This window comes from Bolinopsis microptera, chromosome 6, assembly GCF_026151205.1.
Source record: "Bolinopsis microptera isolate Bmic1 chromosome 6, MBARI_Bmic_1.0, whole genome shotgun sequence".
In the NCBI taxonomy this organism is placed as follows: Eukaryota; Metazoa; Ctenophora; class Tentaculata; order Lobata; family Bolinopsidae; genus Bolinopsis; species Bolinopsis microptera.
In genome coordinates this window covers 15,308,462-15,322,738 of record NC_087077.1, presented here as the reverse complement: position 1 = coordinate 15,322,738, position 14,277 = coordinate 15,308,462, and the positions used below count along the sequence as shown (strand labels likewise).

The window sequence follows — 14,277 nt, the reverse complement described above, 5'->3', positions numbered from 1 at the left end:
AAACAAATCCTTCGGCTTCCTGTATAATTGGCTGGTTGCACTTGTACGTGTAACAATGTGGCTGTTGGAATACTCCGAAGTAAAATAAGTGTCTTGATAAAAAATACGAGTAACTTGTTGTAGGTTTATAAGTTACCAATGATCAAGAGGCGCGCCGAGCTAGTTGGACTCGTTACGAGTATCACTAACTAAGTAACTCGTAACAGTAACACTATATAGCGAACTGGTGACATCGCGTTTATTGCAACATTTATTAGCAAGCCAAAATTAAAAGTTTCGATTTGCACACTGTATCTCGACATACAACATACAATGTATATCGTCACGCATGTTATATTGCCATTTGGTAGAATGCCTACTCGAAGTCGATACGCTAGGGACCCCAGATATTACCTGGGGACCCCAGGCTATTATTTCCATAAACATAATAATGATGAATAAAGATTCGGCGGAATGACAGGCTGAGCGCCGCCCAGTATGCAGTAACCCCAAATACTACTCCGTATTTTTGACCGTAGAATTTATTAAATGTGGTCCTGATATAAATAATTAAACTTAACGGGTGATACTCGTAAAATATCTGTTCCATATATTAGGACCGTCGACGAGTCCAACTCGGCGCGCATCCTGGTAGGTTGTAAACCTACAAAATTAAACTAGACTGAGTAATACAACGTATGACAACGAGATATAGTGTATGCATTTGTTTTAAAACCGCCCAGTTCCGCACGATCGAGTCCAGACGCCACGCACGCGCGTGGCGTCTGGGTAGATTATAATTATATTGACCTACTACAAGTACAAAACTTATCGGACGTAATTTGACCGAACATAATTTTGAATGGATATCAAAATAAACGCTAAATTCTTAACCCCCTCCTTAATAAGTTTTACAACTATTGTGTTAAAATTATACTAATCATTTAGACACCCCTCCCTCCCCCCATGCAGTGACTACGTATTAATATTATGTGAGTGTAAATGTTAAAAGATACACGGTAATATGAAGGTGGTCCAAGTTCATGGACAAGTAATTTCATTCAACAAATTTTACAGATGTAGAACAATTGATTCAAACAATCCATTTTTTTTGAGAAATTTTCAACGATATAATATCAACTATCAAAACTTTGCTGAAAACCGTTTAACAATCATAATTTAGCTCTGTAAAGATATAATTTTTATTGTAATAAGTAATAACTCCTGAGCTTCTCCTTTTTCGGTCATTCAAAAAATTCATCTTCGGATGAATCACAGCACTGAGCACAGAATCATGGAAAAGATACCAAAGAATTTCAGATTATTAGCTTCACAACAAGTAAAGGTAAATCTTCCCTTTCAAAAATAAATCGATAATTCAAAACTTCTGAATTTCAAAACCTTAATTAGTAGTATATTTGCCCATGAAATTTTTACGATTTTTCGTTTCACAATCCCGAAAGAATTCAACAAAATCAGGAAATATTACACAAATAAATATACGAATTGATCAGCTCTACTCTCAATACATCCGTAAAATGGAAAAAAACTTACGTATAAATTTCTATCAATCAATTTTAAGTCTCAAAATCATTAATCAAGTCTCTGGTGATCACAAACAATGACATACGATGCGGTGGAAGATGACCCGAAGGTCACGTGACTAGTTTGTAACGTGTCTATCTTGTCACGTGACTAGCCTGTCACGTGTCTATCTAGTCTTCTTGTCTTCGGAGGGTCCCGGAGGAGCTGAGGCTTGACTACTGCTACTGCTCGGCTGAGACTGAAACCATGTTATCAGAGTTAGGATTGTGTCTACTGCTCAAAGTAAAGAAGTAAAGAGAAATATTATAGATTGGAATGCTACGCTGAACGATGTTAATTAATTATTAATAAGTTAATAAATTCATAAGTTAATAAGTTAATAAGTTAATAAGTTAATAAGTTAATAAGTTAATAAGTTAATAAGTTAATAAGTTAATAAGTTAATAAGTTAATGATTTAGTCAGTTGATTATTTAATGATTTAATAAGTTAACTAATTAATAAGTCAACTATTTGATAAGTTGATTATTTGATAAGTTAATGAGTTCATTAATGAGTTAATAAGTTATTTAATTAATAAGTTACTAACATTAGGATTGTTCACGTAGACTGTATTCGAGTTGTCAGCATACATAGCCTGTCCAGCGGCTGAAAATCATACTGCTTAGGAATTTGGGGGGGGGGGGGGGGGGGGGGCCAACCATATTAAAGTATATTAAAATGTAGGATTTTTCCCGATTTTGACCCGGGGATATACTTTAATATACTTTAATATACCTACAATATACTTTAATATATCCCTATCTCCTTGGAGCCTACATCAAAAATTGTTGCCCAAAATAAGCTTGATATGCAATTCTTAATCGATTCCAAAAAGTTCTTGAAAAAATATTGAAAACTGAGGGAGTTATTTCAATTTTAATGAAGTCATTTTGGCTAGTATTCCGAACCGAGATATTATGTGCAATTTCCCAATTTGTTCATGGAGGTCTTTTTACGTAGTATCTACTATATTCAACAAACACTGAGTTATATCTTTCTCATAGAGTTAGTCTCATTAAAAATATTGAAATTTTATCGAATTTGGGTAAAAGCGAATTTGGGCAAAAGCATATGCCCAAATATGGGCATATTTTTTTAAGCTCTTAGCTCAGCCAATTTTTGACCAATCCGGATGGAAATTCATGTACTAGTCCTAGAACAGGCTTATCTTGCGAATCTAAGTGAAAAATATAGTTCATCATGTAAATCTTAACGAAGAATATAAATCTTCTAATTGTAGGTATATTAAAGTATATTAAAATGTAGGATTTTTTCCGATTTTGACCCGGGGATATACTTTAATATACTTTAATATGGTTGCCCCCCCCCCCCCCCCCCCCCCCCCCCCCCCCCCCAATTTTACATACTTTTTATAATCAGTCATAAATTTCAATCAAATCAGCTTCAGTATAAAATCATTGAGTATAGTTTTAGTAAATTATATGAGTACTAATTAAATAGAGGTATTTGTACCTGCGTTATATGATGGTCCGGGTGCTCCGTAAGTTGGGTTATACGGCGGAGCAGCAGTTGAGGGTCCCGCATCATACTGACACAAGAGTAAATGATAATAAATACAAACTTTAAACAAAGATGGGAATACTTGCTTATATTTAATAGGCTGAGATTAAATTATATTTCAATGCACGAAGGTCGAGGTGGTAGTACATAATATAATGGCTGAGATGTTTCGAGGTTAAAATTAGCAAACAACTGACCATGTAGCTGGGAGGGGCGGTGTAATTGGATGGGGGAGGAGCGGAACTGTCGTATCCGGGAGGAGGGGGAGGGGGAGGATATGCTCCTGGAGGGACAGCGTATCCTGGTCCAGGTTGTGGAGCGTACCCTGGTCCAGGTTGAGCGTACCCTGGTCCAGGTTGAGCGTATCCTGGTCCAGGTTGTGGAGCGTACCCTGGTCCAGGTTGAGCGTATCCTGGTCCAGGTTGTGGAGCGTACCTGAGAAGAAGTTAAACTTTACTTTAACAAGACGTCCACTCTTGTAAATCTGAGTCTCAGATTTTGCACAAAAATGTTAATCTTGGGGGTTTCAAAGCACAATAATAAACAGATCAGAAATAAGTGTAAGATAGTTAATTAACAAACTAACCCGTATGGAGGTGCGTTTCCATTTTCGTTGTAGGGAGCCGGAGGAGCACCGTAAGGGTTGTAGTCAAATGAATCGTATGTTGGTGGTAGTTCTGTGGGAGCTGCTCCGCCTGATATAATGACGTGAGGGATATTGTAAATAATCTGATCTGAGTGGATCGAAAATAAACGAAGTTTACTTTTTTAGTTGGGACCTGAGACCTAGGACTTCATTTAAAAGTAGAATATCTCCGTCAAACAAAACCACGGTTAAATGGTCCAAAATGGCGCCGCTAACCCACCTTGTTGCATGTGACGAAGATGTTTCCCAAACTGTATAGCGCCACCAGAACTGAAAATTAACTTAAGTTTTGCGGTACCATCCCAGCCTCCGCCTGGTTCGGCTCGCACGATACTTTTTACGTTGTTCGCTCCGAACAGAGGTTGTTCCAGCTTAAAAGTTGGCAGTTTTAAGAGCATCGAGCAAGCGAATCAAAGATCAGATCATACAGTCAATCGTCTTGTTTTTCTGTGGCTGGTCACATCAGTCACATGCTTTACAAAATAAATAAAGAACGATGCGGAAAACTCTTCAGATTATTACCTCTACATTGGAAATGGACCCAAAGTCAGCGGAAAAAGAGTGCAAGTTTTTGGAATCCTTAGAAAGGAATATAACCCGTCGGTTGGTTAGGTAGATCTCCCCAGCAGCACTCTTAACTAGCTTGGGAGGGAGGTTGTTGCCATCCAGATGAAATTCTACAGACTTGGTCCGACTCACAACCCTGCAAATTCAGTTTAGTTAGTTAAAAGGAAATTGTTAAAGTGCGGTGTAGCATTGCTTTACTTGAGTTCCCCTCTTGTGAGCTTGTAGAGTTAACGCAACGATCACAACATGTAACAAATTGAACCAACTATAAATTATGTCAATTATGTGGACTTTGGCAGGATGGTGCATTTAGACTTTAGTGCTCACGCCATGGGTCGCTCTGACGTAAGTTTGCCTGTTACCGACCTGTAGCCAACAGTGGAACAAATTTAACATTACTCAATGTTGGCTACAATTTGGTGACAGCGAAACAGTTACATCCCATGTTAGAAATGAAACCTACCTTTCGCCAGGCATGAGTAGAAGTCTTCCGGGTCCATTAGATGCAGTGTTAACTGACATCTACTGGTGCTAGAGGGAAATAATGTTTAGTCTATTACACAGACACATTATTTAAATCAAGTTCGTTAATCAGGATATTATTAGAGAATATGAGACGTCGTATTTCATAAGCATGATAAGGATGAACAATATCAGCCAAGCGTGCGGCGCGCACGATTTGCGAAATCGACTGAAATGAGGATAAAGATTTTCAATACACCATCGTCTCAGCGCCTTACAGGATAGACGGGCTGACTGTAGTACCGCCCGAAAATGAGATCATGAACTTTGATAATAAAACAGATCGCCTGTCAAGATTAGTAAAATTGGTCAACCATTTAATCATATACAATATTATAGCTCAAGATAAAACGAATTAAGTGTCCCAAATATATTTCCAATCCTCTATTTCCCCCAGATCCATTTGGTGAATCCTAAGATACCCGAAGATTCCTTTTCGACCCTCTCTTCGAGATCCGGGAATTCTGAAATGTGGGATGATGAAAAGTCATAAAATGGAGTTTAAAATAACTACTGATATTTTGACTCACAAATCACAATATGAATAACAAACTCAAAACAAAACACTGGTTACCTATATGATTGAGCGAGATATCAAAGAAAGTGGGTTTGCAAGGTATAGGCTGGAAATCTGGAGGTAGCGTGGCTATCGTAGGTAAATCGCTCTCGTTCTTTAATATTTTAAATTCTTCCAAACTGTCGGCCAGCATCTGTAGATGAGTATTGTTAGAGAATGTCAACATTAAGCTACAATCTCGCCAGGCCGCAAAGAAGCAGGTAAAAAAGTCAATTATTTGAAATGATCGATAGATTTAAATTATTACGATGCAATCAATGCTACTTTCTTGCTCTTGATGGCAGGAACAACGTCTAGAAACATTACCTTGTTTTTATCAGATGAAATCTCTTTCATTTCCTCTTCTACAAGTTGGGTTTGTAAGAAAGCGGAGGCATGTGCTGAACATCTCTGGCTGTATATCTGTTTACTTAACACTTGCAAATCTTCTATCATAGACTGAACAATTATTAGATTTAGTTAAATATCTCGGGTCTAAACAACTGATCAGTTATAAAAAAATGTTAATTATGGGTATTCATATCAATATAATGTGAATGTTATCTTTACATTTTACAGATACAATGTTAACATGCCACTTTCTGAGATGACTCTAAAAAATGACGGATAAAAAAACACAATTTTTATTGGATAGTTGAGAGAATATTAGAATAAACCTGATTTGTATTGGATAGTTGAGAGAATATTAGAATAAACCTGATTTTTATTGGATAGTTGAGAGAATATTAGAATAAACCTGATTTTTACTAGATTGAAGAGCGTTAGCTGCCTGAATTGTCTGCTCAATATGTTCACTGCACTTATCGTACAGTACAATAGCATTCAACCAGTTACTTTGACCTAAGTGACACTCTGCTATATAGAAACACCTGAATTTAGAATTAAATTAAAAAGATCAGGTTAAATTAAAATAGCGATATTTATTATAATCAATTTAATTTGTTTCCAAATAGTCTTCATTAATGTAGTAAATACACATAGAGCTAACCGTTTAGTCCTGTAATACATAGTATTAACATCAATCATCTGATAGGTATCTCCATCTTTATCGAGAGAAGTAACATCCCTCATATCCGCATAGTTCTGCAAGATAATATCGTATAGCCGCACCAGGTCCTCAGGTCTGGCTATTTTAGAGCCAGCTCTAGTCTCCACAACTCCTGCTAGTCTGTCTGCTACCTGTAGGGTGGCTAGTTTAGTGGCACTGTTGTGGAGACAGGTCTGGCTATTTTAGAGCCAGCTCTAGTCTCCACAACTCCTGCTAGTCTGTCTGATACCTGTAGGGTGGCTAGTTTAGTGGCACTGTTGTGGAGACAGGTCTGGCTATTTTAGAGCCAGCTCTAGTCTCCACAACTCCTGCTAGTCTGTCTGCTACCTGTAGGGTGGCTAGTTTAGTGGCACTGTTGTGGAGACAGGTCTGGCTATTTTAGAGCCAGCTCTAGTCTCCACAACTCCTGCTAGTCTGTCTGCTACCTGTAGGGTGGCTAGTTTAGTGGCACTGTTGTGGAGACAGGTCTGGCTATTTTAGAGCCAGCTCTAGTCTCCACAACTCCTGCTAGTCTGTCTGCTACCTGTAGGGTGGCTAGTTTAGTGGCACTGTTGTGGAGACAGGTCTGGCTATTTTAGAGCCAGCTCTAGTCTCCACAACTCCTGCTAGTTATAGTCTGTCTGCTAACTGTAGGGTGGCTAGTTTAGTGGCACTGTTGTGGAGACAGGTCTGGTTATTTTAGAGCCAGCTCTAGTCTCCACAACTCCTGCTAGTCTGTCTGCTACCTGTAGGGTGGCTAGTTTAGTGGCACTGTTGTGGAGACAGGTCTGGCTATTTTAGAGCCAGCTCTAGTCTCCACAACTCCTGCTAGTCTGTCTGCTACCTGTAGGGTGGCTAGTTTAGTGGCACTGTTGTGGAGACAGGTCTGGCTATTTTAGAGCCAGCTCTAGTCTCCACAACTACTGCTAGTCTGTCTGATACCTGGCAGGGTGGCTAGTTTAGTGGTTCATCCAACAACAGCCGGATATTAAGATATTATTCAATCAATCTCCAGTACATATTATAAACTATGAAATAAAATAATGCTGCTATTTTATTATATTTTTCAATTATCTAGTACACCATACTAAAGTAGAATATGTATATTTATAGTGAACCTGTTGAGCCATAGCCAGGAACCGATCTACAGTGTTTTTAATGCGAATGTAGGTGAAATAATCCGTCATTAATTCCAAACTCTCTGTCTTGTCACCCTTCTTAATCTGTTGGGAGATTTCTCGGCAGGCTGATAATATCTCCTCGTACAGTTCCAGTCGCTTATCATGGTCGCTACATTCCTGAAAAGCAGAGTTTGTTACACATCGTATTACGATAGTATCGGGTTTGTATAAGTAGAGTTCGGAAAACGCAATATTGAATTTAAACTGCGATCATTTTTAGAAACAAGAAAAACTGAAACTTAGATTGAGACGTAATGAACTAGAAAATGACCTTTGCAAGTTGGATATTATCTTCCATTTGCACCAGTTGTATCTTGATATCATCGTTAGATATGGTGAAACCTTTACCTTCCCATTTGATTTCACGAACTGAAAATGAGAGTATTGATATAAAAGAGGCTTGATTTATTCCAATCAAAAGTTTCACCCATATAGAAAGAAGGCAACAATAATATATTATATATATAATTGTCTATCTACAAGAATCTAAATAAAACAGTTGCTGGACTATCAAGAGTTCAACTGAACTACCTAAAACTTCAATAGAGCTGTTCATACTAAACTCACTCAGTATTAACAACAAATCACACGACATTAAAATACCAGGTGTCTCTACAGAACATACCAGCGGCAGCAGATTTAGTGGCCTTGTTAGCGATGATACTATCCAGCTCCTGAGACAATCCTACCTTATATGGGCATCATGTGTCACGACCCTACCTTATATGGGCATCACGTGTCTCTACAGAACATACCAGCGGCAGCAGATTTAGTGGCCTTGTTAGCGATGATACTATCCAGCTCCTGAAACAACCCTACCTTATATGGGCATCACGTGTCTCTACAGAACATACCAGCGGCAGCAGATTTAGTGGCCTTGTTAGTAGCCCGGTTCATAAAACAAAAATATTATCCAATAATTACGGCGATAGGCTTATCTGTTGTTCCTTAGGCCAAATAACTACCAAAAAAATTTTGAAGCTTCAACTCCAACCGGAAACACCCCCACATGCCACGCCCATTTTTTTCATCAATTTTTAACAGGTAAAAATCTTCATATCATCAATTTAGGCATGAAGGAGTGCTTTTAGTGCTCCAACAGTTTGGGGTCTAATAGTAATGGTAGAAAAAGGTTAACTTTAGTCAAAGTCTCAAGTCTCCACGGCGCTTGGTTTAGGCGCACCGGATCTCGCGTCTCGCGCCTCCGCCGCGAGATTTGTTGCGCCAAAACTAAAGGTCGTAGAGACATGAGACTTCGACTAAAGTTAACCTTTTTCTACCATTACTATTAGGAAAGCACATCAACAATGTCTCAAACACATTCCTTCATGCTTTAATCAACAATTTTATAGATTTTACCTGTTAAGATATATTTAATAATTATCTGCTGGATATTTCATTAGTGGGATTCCCTTCAAGTTAGGATCAGTGTTAGCATAGACGATATAGACCATCCTCTCTCAACCTGGACATCCTGAAGATGTCACTTCTACGCCATCAGCTTGGACTTCACTGGAGGACGAAGAAGAAGATCCAACAAATGGCGCTGTTTGCCGTCTTCGTTTACCTGGAAGCATGGTTCACCTCTGGATCACTCTTCTCTGCTGCTTCCAACGACCTCAAGCTGCACAGGAGAATCCAGAAGTTCTCGAAGGTGAACAAGAAGGTATCCTGTTCCACAGCTAGTGTTATCAACAGGCATACTTGGTACCTAACTGAAGATCTCGTCCCTCTGGCTGTGTTTGACGAATCCTTACCTTTGGAGACGAGGAACCTGATCGCAAAGAAGATTGGTCAACTTCCATCAGTCCTCCCTGAAATCAGAAAATTGACTCTTCCAGCCCTCGCTAAGGAATCTTCCCTGATTGATTTCGTCGGTCCTCGTTCAACCTTGATCTTCAGCCTACTTGAAGTTCCACACACATTCTTGGATGCTGAGGATTGGATATCTACCCCTTCTTACAGCAAATCACGTAGTTTACTTCAGAAACTAACTCCTCTGAATGACTCATCAGAACGGGCACTAGCCTTAGCAACAAGACTCAACTCACACATGACGAGAGACGAGGAGTCCTTTCAGGAGCTGGTCCAAGCGGTGGAGTCTCACAGGAAGAGATTTGGACTGGAGACCAAGGACGATCTTAGGAAGCTTTATTAGATTTTATGTGTAAATGTTGTTTGATATTGATTTTATTTTATTCTTAAACATAAACTGTCGTATTTAATCTATTAGCAAACCAAATATATACTTTGTCTTGACGTATCCTCGTTAGTCGTTAGTCTCGAAGAAATCATCAGACCTTATTAAAAGTGATCGGTTACCCTGTCAGTGACGAGCTATGAAGGAATTATTGGACCTCATCGATGCTGATCCTATCAGTGACGAGTTATGAAGAAATAAGAACCTCATTTAAATCCTAGTTTGACGAAAATATTCCTCTGGCAACGAAGATTAGACAGCTTGCTTGCGAAGGCATCCGAAAGCCAAGGTACCTAGATTATAACCTGCTGACTTCTTTTAACGATTTTAAAGGATCAGTTCCACTTTTACAGGCAAAATCCATATGATTGTTGTTTTAAGGATGAAGGAATGTGTTTAGAGCTCTGAAACTGTGATACTCAAATAGTAATGGTAGAAAAAGGTTAACTTTAGTCGAAGTCTCATGTCTCTACGACCTTTAGTTTTGGCGCAACAAATCTCGCGGCGGAGGCGCGAGACGCGAGATCCGGTGCGCCTAAACCAAGCGCCGTGGAGACTTGAGACTTTGACTAAAGTTAACCTTTTTCTACCATTACTATTAGACCCCAAACTGTTGGAGCACTAAAAGCACTCCTTCATGCCTAAATTGATGATATGAAGATTTTTACCTGTTAAAAATTGATGAAAAAAATGGGCGTGGCATGTGGGGGTGTTTCCGGTTGGAGTTGAAGCTTCAAAATTTTTTTGGTAGTTATTTGGCCTAAGGAACAACAGATAAGCCTATCGCCGTAATTATTGGATAATATTTTTGTTTTATGAACCGGGCTACTTGTTAGCGATGATACTATCCAGCTCCTGAAACAACCCTACCTTATATGGGCACCACGTGTCTCTACAGCACATACCAGCGGCAGCAGATTTAGTTGCCTTGTTAGCGATGATACTATCCAGCTCCTGAAACAACCCTACCTTATATGGGCATCACGTGTCTCTACAGAACATACCAGCGGCAGCAGATTTAGTGGCCTTGTTAGCGATGATACTATCCAGCTCCTGAAACAACCCTACCTTATATGGGCATCAGCCATCACGTGTCTCTACAGAACATACCAGCGGCAGCAGATTTAGTTGCCTTGTTAGCGATGATACTATCCAGCTCCTGAAACAACCCTACCTTATATGGGCATCACGTGTCTCTACAGAACATACCAGCGGCAGCAGATTTAGTGGCCTTGTTAGCGATGATACTATCCAGCTCCTGGAACAACCCTACCTTATATGGGCATCACGTGTCTCTACAGAACATACCAGCGGCAGCAGATTTAGTTGCCTTGTTAGCGATGATACTATCCAGCTCCTGAAACAACCCTACCTTATATGGGCATCACGTGTCTCTACAGAACATACCAGCGGCAGCAGATTTAGTTGCCTTGTTAGCGATGATACTATCCAGCTCCTGAAACAACCCTACCTTATATGGGCATCACGTGTCTCTACAGAACATACCAGCGGCAGCAGATTTAGTGGCCTTGTTAGCGATGATACTATCCAGCTCTTGAAACAATCCCTCTCCGTCCTCTCCCTGTACATTCTCCCCACCCATACTCTGTATATTGTACAGACAGTACTGCACTTTAGGGGTCATCTCGTCGTGTTTCTCACGGTACAGCTCGCTGTCCTCTACCGCATCTGAAATTGTTGGAAGTAATGATATGAAGATACATTTTGGAGGTACATTTTATGTATATCGATGAATGGCAGTCCGAAATATTTGGAATGTCTAAACAAGTGACGCTTACCGGCGAGTTTATTGTAAATCTTCTGGGCGGCTGAAAGAGAGACGACAGATTTCTGCCAGTTTCCCTGTTCGAACAGCAGAACCCCTGTCATGTAGTGGTGATAAGCTTTAGCTTCTAGCTGTGTAGTTGTATCACATTTTAGAGAGACGCAGTTAGATGCCAACTCTGCTGCGTAGAACACTGCTTTCTTCAGTTTAGCTATCAGGTGAACCTGAATCAGAATTTTGTAAATATTCAGATTGTTATCGAAGATAAACCGTGTTTAGTGACAAACAACAAAACTGTTCAGAAAGCAACTAATTTTGTAACTAACTTTGTAACTAATTTTGTAACTGATTTTGTAACTAATTTTGTAACTAATTTTGTAACTTATTTTGTAACTAATTTTGTAACTAATTTTGTAACTAATTTTGTAACTAATTTTCTATCTAATTTTCTATCTAATTTTGTAACTAATTTTGTAACTAATTTTGTAACTAATTTTGTAACTAATTTTCTATCTAATTTTGTAAGTTCTAATTTGGTGACTAATTAAAAAGTATAATTGTTCCGCACCTGTTTCCTAGACTCAGTGTTAGCGAACTGTTTGAGATCCATAGCGTAAGCCCATGCTCTCTCGGCCTGCAGGAGTATGATCTGCATGTACCTGATATCCTTTACAAATAGATCAGGCGTTATCTTCTTGTTAGTGAACTTCTTACCGCCGTGCAGAAATTTCAGTCCTGCAAATGAAGTTATCGTTAAACATGTATTTGGGTGGAGAGGTTTATCTGATTTAAATTGATTTTAAGCGTCGACATTTAAAATGAGTGTAAAAATTAACTTTTGCGAAAATTAACAAAAATTAAGTTAAATGAGGTACCTTTGTAAAGACGATGAAGTCTGCGGCTGCAGTACTGTCTATATCTTTGGTAATCATCGTGTTTCAGACCGTGTAGATTCTGATATTCTTTTATTTCCTTCAGCACTGTCAAAATTAATTAATAAGTATATATTCAAATAACCAAATTAATTAATAAGTATATCGTTAAATAACCAAATTAATTAATAAGTAGACCTTTAAATGACCAAACCAGAGATCAACAAACAGTGACATGAACCGGAATGAACTGAAATGAACTGAAATGAGGTATTCATATATCCATTATCCCGCTCATGTGATTAACTAACAACACAAGAAAGGTGGTTAAGGGGGGGGGGGGGGGGGGTTTAACCATGTCAGAGCATGTTTAACAGTTAAAACAAAAGCTAACGAAAAAGCGTAAAATTATTGAAAACTGGCTCTTAATTGATGTAAGTGAAGGAGATGAAGGTGGAATATTATTTAATGTGAAGTTTACATACGACTGAGAGCGAAGGGACAGACAAGTTCCTCAGATTTGTCAGCAGCATCCTCTAGTTGTATATCTTCTATCTTAACATCTGATAAATTATCATTTTCTGCTACCATCCTACAAACGTATACAAATTAGTATGCTTAAGGGGGGGGGGGGGGGGGGGGACAATGGATATTTTTTTGTGAAACTTGATTTCGAGATAGCAGTTGACCAACAAACTAGGACCAGTGACCGAACTTTTGAGGGGGTCCCGGACCCCAACCGCCAAACTGTGCCCGCGGGGCAGCCACGCCCATATTTGGTTCAAATTAGGCCCAATTTAGCCAAATACCCTGAGCATGCCCAAAACCCAGATTTTAGGTGCTCTACTTGTAGCTAGTGGTCTCCTGAACTCGTATATGAAATTTCATCAAGATTGGACAAAAAATGACTGAGTTATGGGCCAAAAACCATATGCCCATATTTGGGCATACGCACCAAATTTGGTAGATTTCGTCCCATAAATTGGGCAAATATCAATATTTTTGATTGAAACTTACTTTATAAGAAAGGTAAGCCTAAACTACAAAATTCTCCCGGAAAAATTCAGAATTTGGCCGCCAAATATTTTTTGAGGCCTAAATCAAAAATTCGTTCTCAAAATAAGGTGGAAATGCGACTTCGAGTCGATTCCGAAAATTTCATGGAAAAATATTGAAAACTGATTGAGTTGTTACAATTTTAATGCGATCAATTCCGCGAATATCGCGAACCAAGATACAGGCAATTTAGTTCATTTTTTGTGGTCTTTTCGCCTTAGTATCCACATTTAAACAGATATAAAGCTATGACTTACAGAGAATATGTAGTTTGGGCTTACCTTTCTTATAAAGTAAGTTTCATTCAAAAATATTGATATTTGCTCAATTTATGGGACGAAATTTACCAAATTTGGTGGGTATGCCCAAATATGGGCATATGGGTTTGGCCCATAACTCAGTCATTTTTTGTCCAATCTTGATGAAATTTCATATACGAGTTCAGGAGACCACTAGCTACAAGTAGAGCACCTAAAATTTGGGTTTTGGGCATGTTGAGGGTATTTGGCTAAATTGGGCCTAATTTGGACCAAATATGGGCGTGGCTGCCCCGCGGGCACCGTTTGGCGGTTGGGGTCCGGGACCCCCTCAAAAGTTCGGTCACTGGTCCTAGTTTGTTGGTCAACTACTATCTCGAAATCAAGTTTCACAAAAAAATATCCATTGTCCCCCCCCCCCCCCCCCTTAATAAGTTATTAAAATTCTGCGCTAAACATTTTTCATGGTGATCGCAATGGTTCGTGTGCAGAAGATAAGT

At 39.0% G+C, this 14,277-nt stretch overlaps 2 protein-coding genes across 4 annotated transcripts; both read right to left on the bottom strand.

Moving 5' to 3' along the window:
* Positions 1–1,003: 1,003 nt before the first annotated feature.
* On the bottom strand, positions 1,004–4,832 carry LOC134817023 (postacrosomal sheath WW domain-binding protein-like). Of its 3 annotated transcripts, XM_063826096.1 has the most exons (9): positions 4,763–4,832; positions 4,255–4,435; positions 3,953–4,103; positions 3,673–3,781; positions 3,463–3,521; positions 3,284–3,420; positions 3,039–3,114; positions 2,113–2,171; positions 1,006–1,762 (listed from the first exon to the last, which is right to left on the bottom strand). In XM_063826096.1, exons 1-9 carry the CDS (start codon positions 4,819–4,821, stop codon positions 1,691–1,693), a joined length of 903 nt encoding a protein of 300 aa, XP_063682166.1. In that variant the 5' UTR covers positions 4,822–4,832; the 3' UTR covers positions 1,006–1,690. The 3 variants fall into 3 exon arrangements, with proteins under 3 accessions (XP_063682165.1, XP_063682166.1, XP_063682167.1); XM_063826095.1 differs by having other exon boundaries at positions 1,004–1,762; positions 3,284–3,521; XM_063826097.1 differs by having other exon boundaries at positions 3,284–3,478; positions 3,675–3,781.
* A 275-nt stretch (positions 4,833–5,107) lies between these two features.
* Positions 5,108–13,057, bottom strand: LOC134816259 (signal recognition particle subunit SRP68-like). Its single transcript, XM_063825018.1, has 12 exons — positions 12,950–13,057; positions 12,468–12,572; positions 12,161–12,327; positions 11,606–11,816; positions 11,313–11,495; positions 7,878–7,975; positions 7,544–7,723; positions 6,387–6,577; positions 6,135–6,267; positions 5,705–5,836; positions 5,396–5,531; positions 5,108–5,285 (listed from the first exon to the last, which is right to left on the bottom strand). Exons 1-12 carry the CDS (start codon positions 13,053–13,055, stop codon positions 5,206–5,208), a joined length of 1,722 nt encoding a protein of 573 aa, XP_063681088.1. The 5' UTR covers positions 13,056–13,057; the 3' UTR covers positions 5,108–5,205.
* Between the last annotated feature and the right edge of the window lie 1,220 nt (positions 13,058–14,277).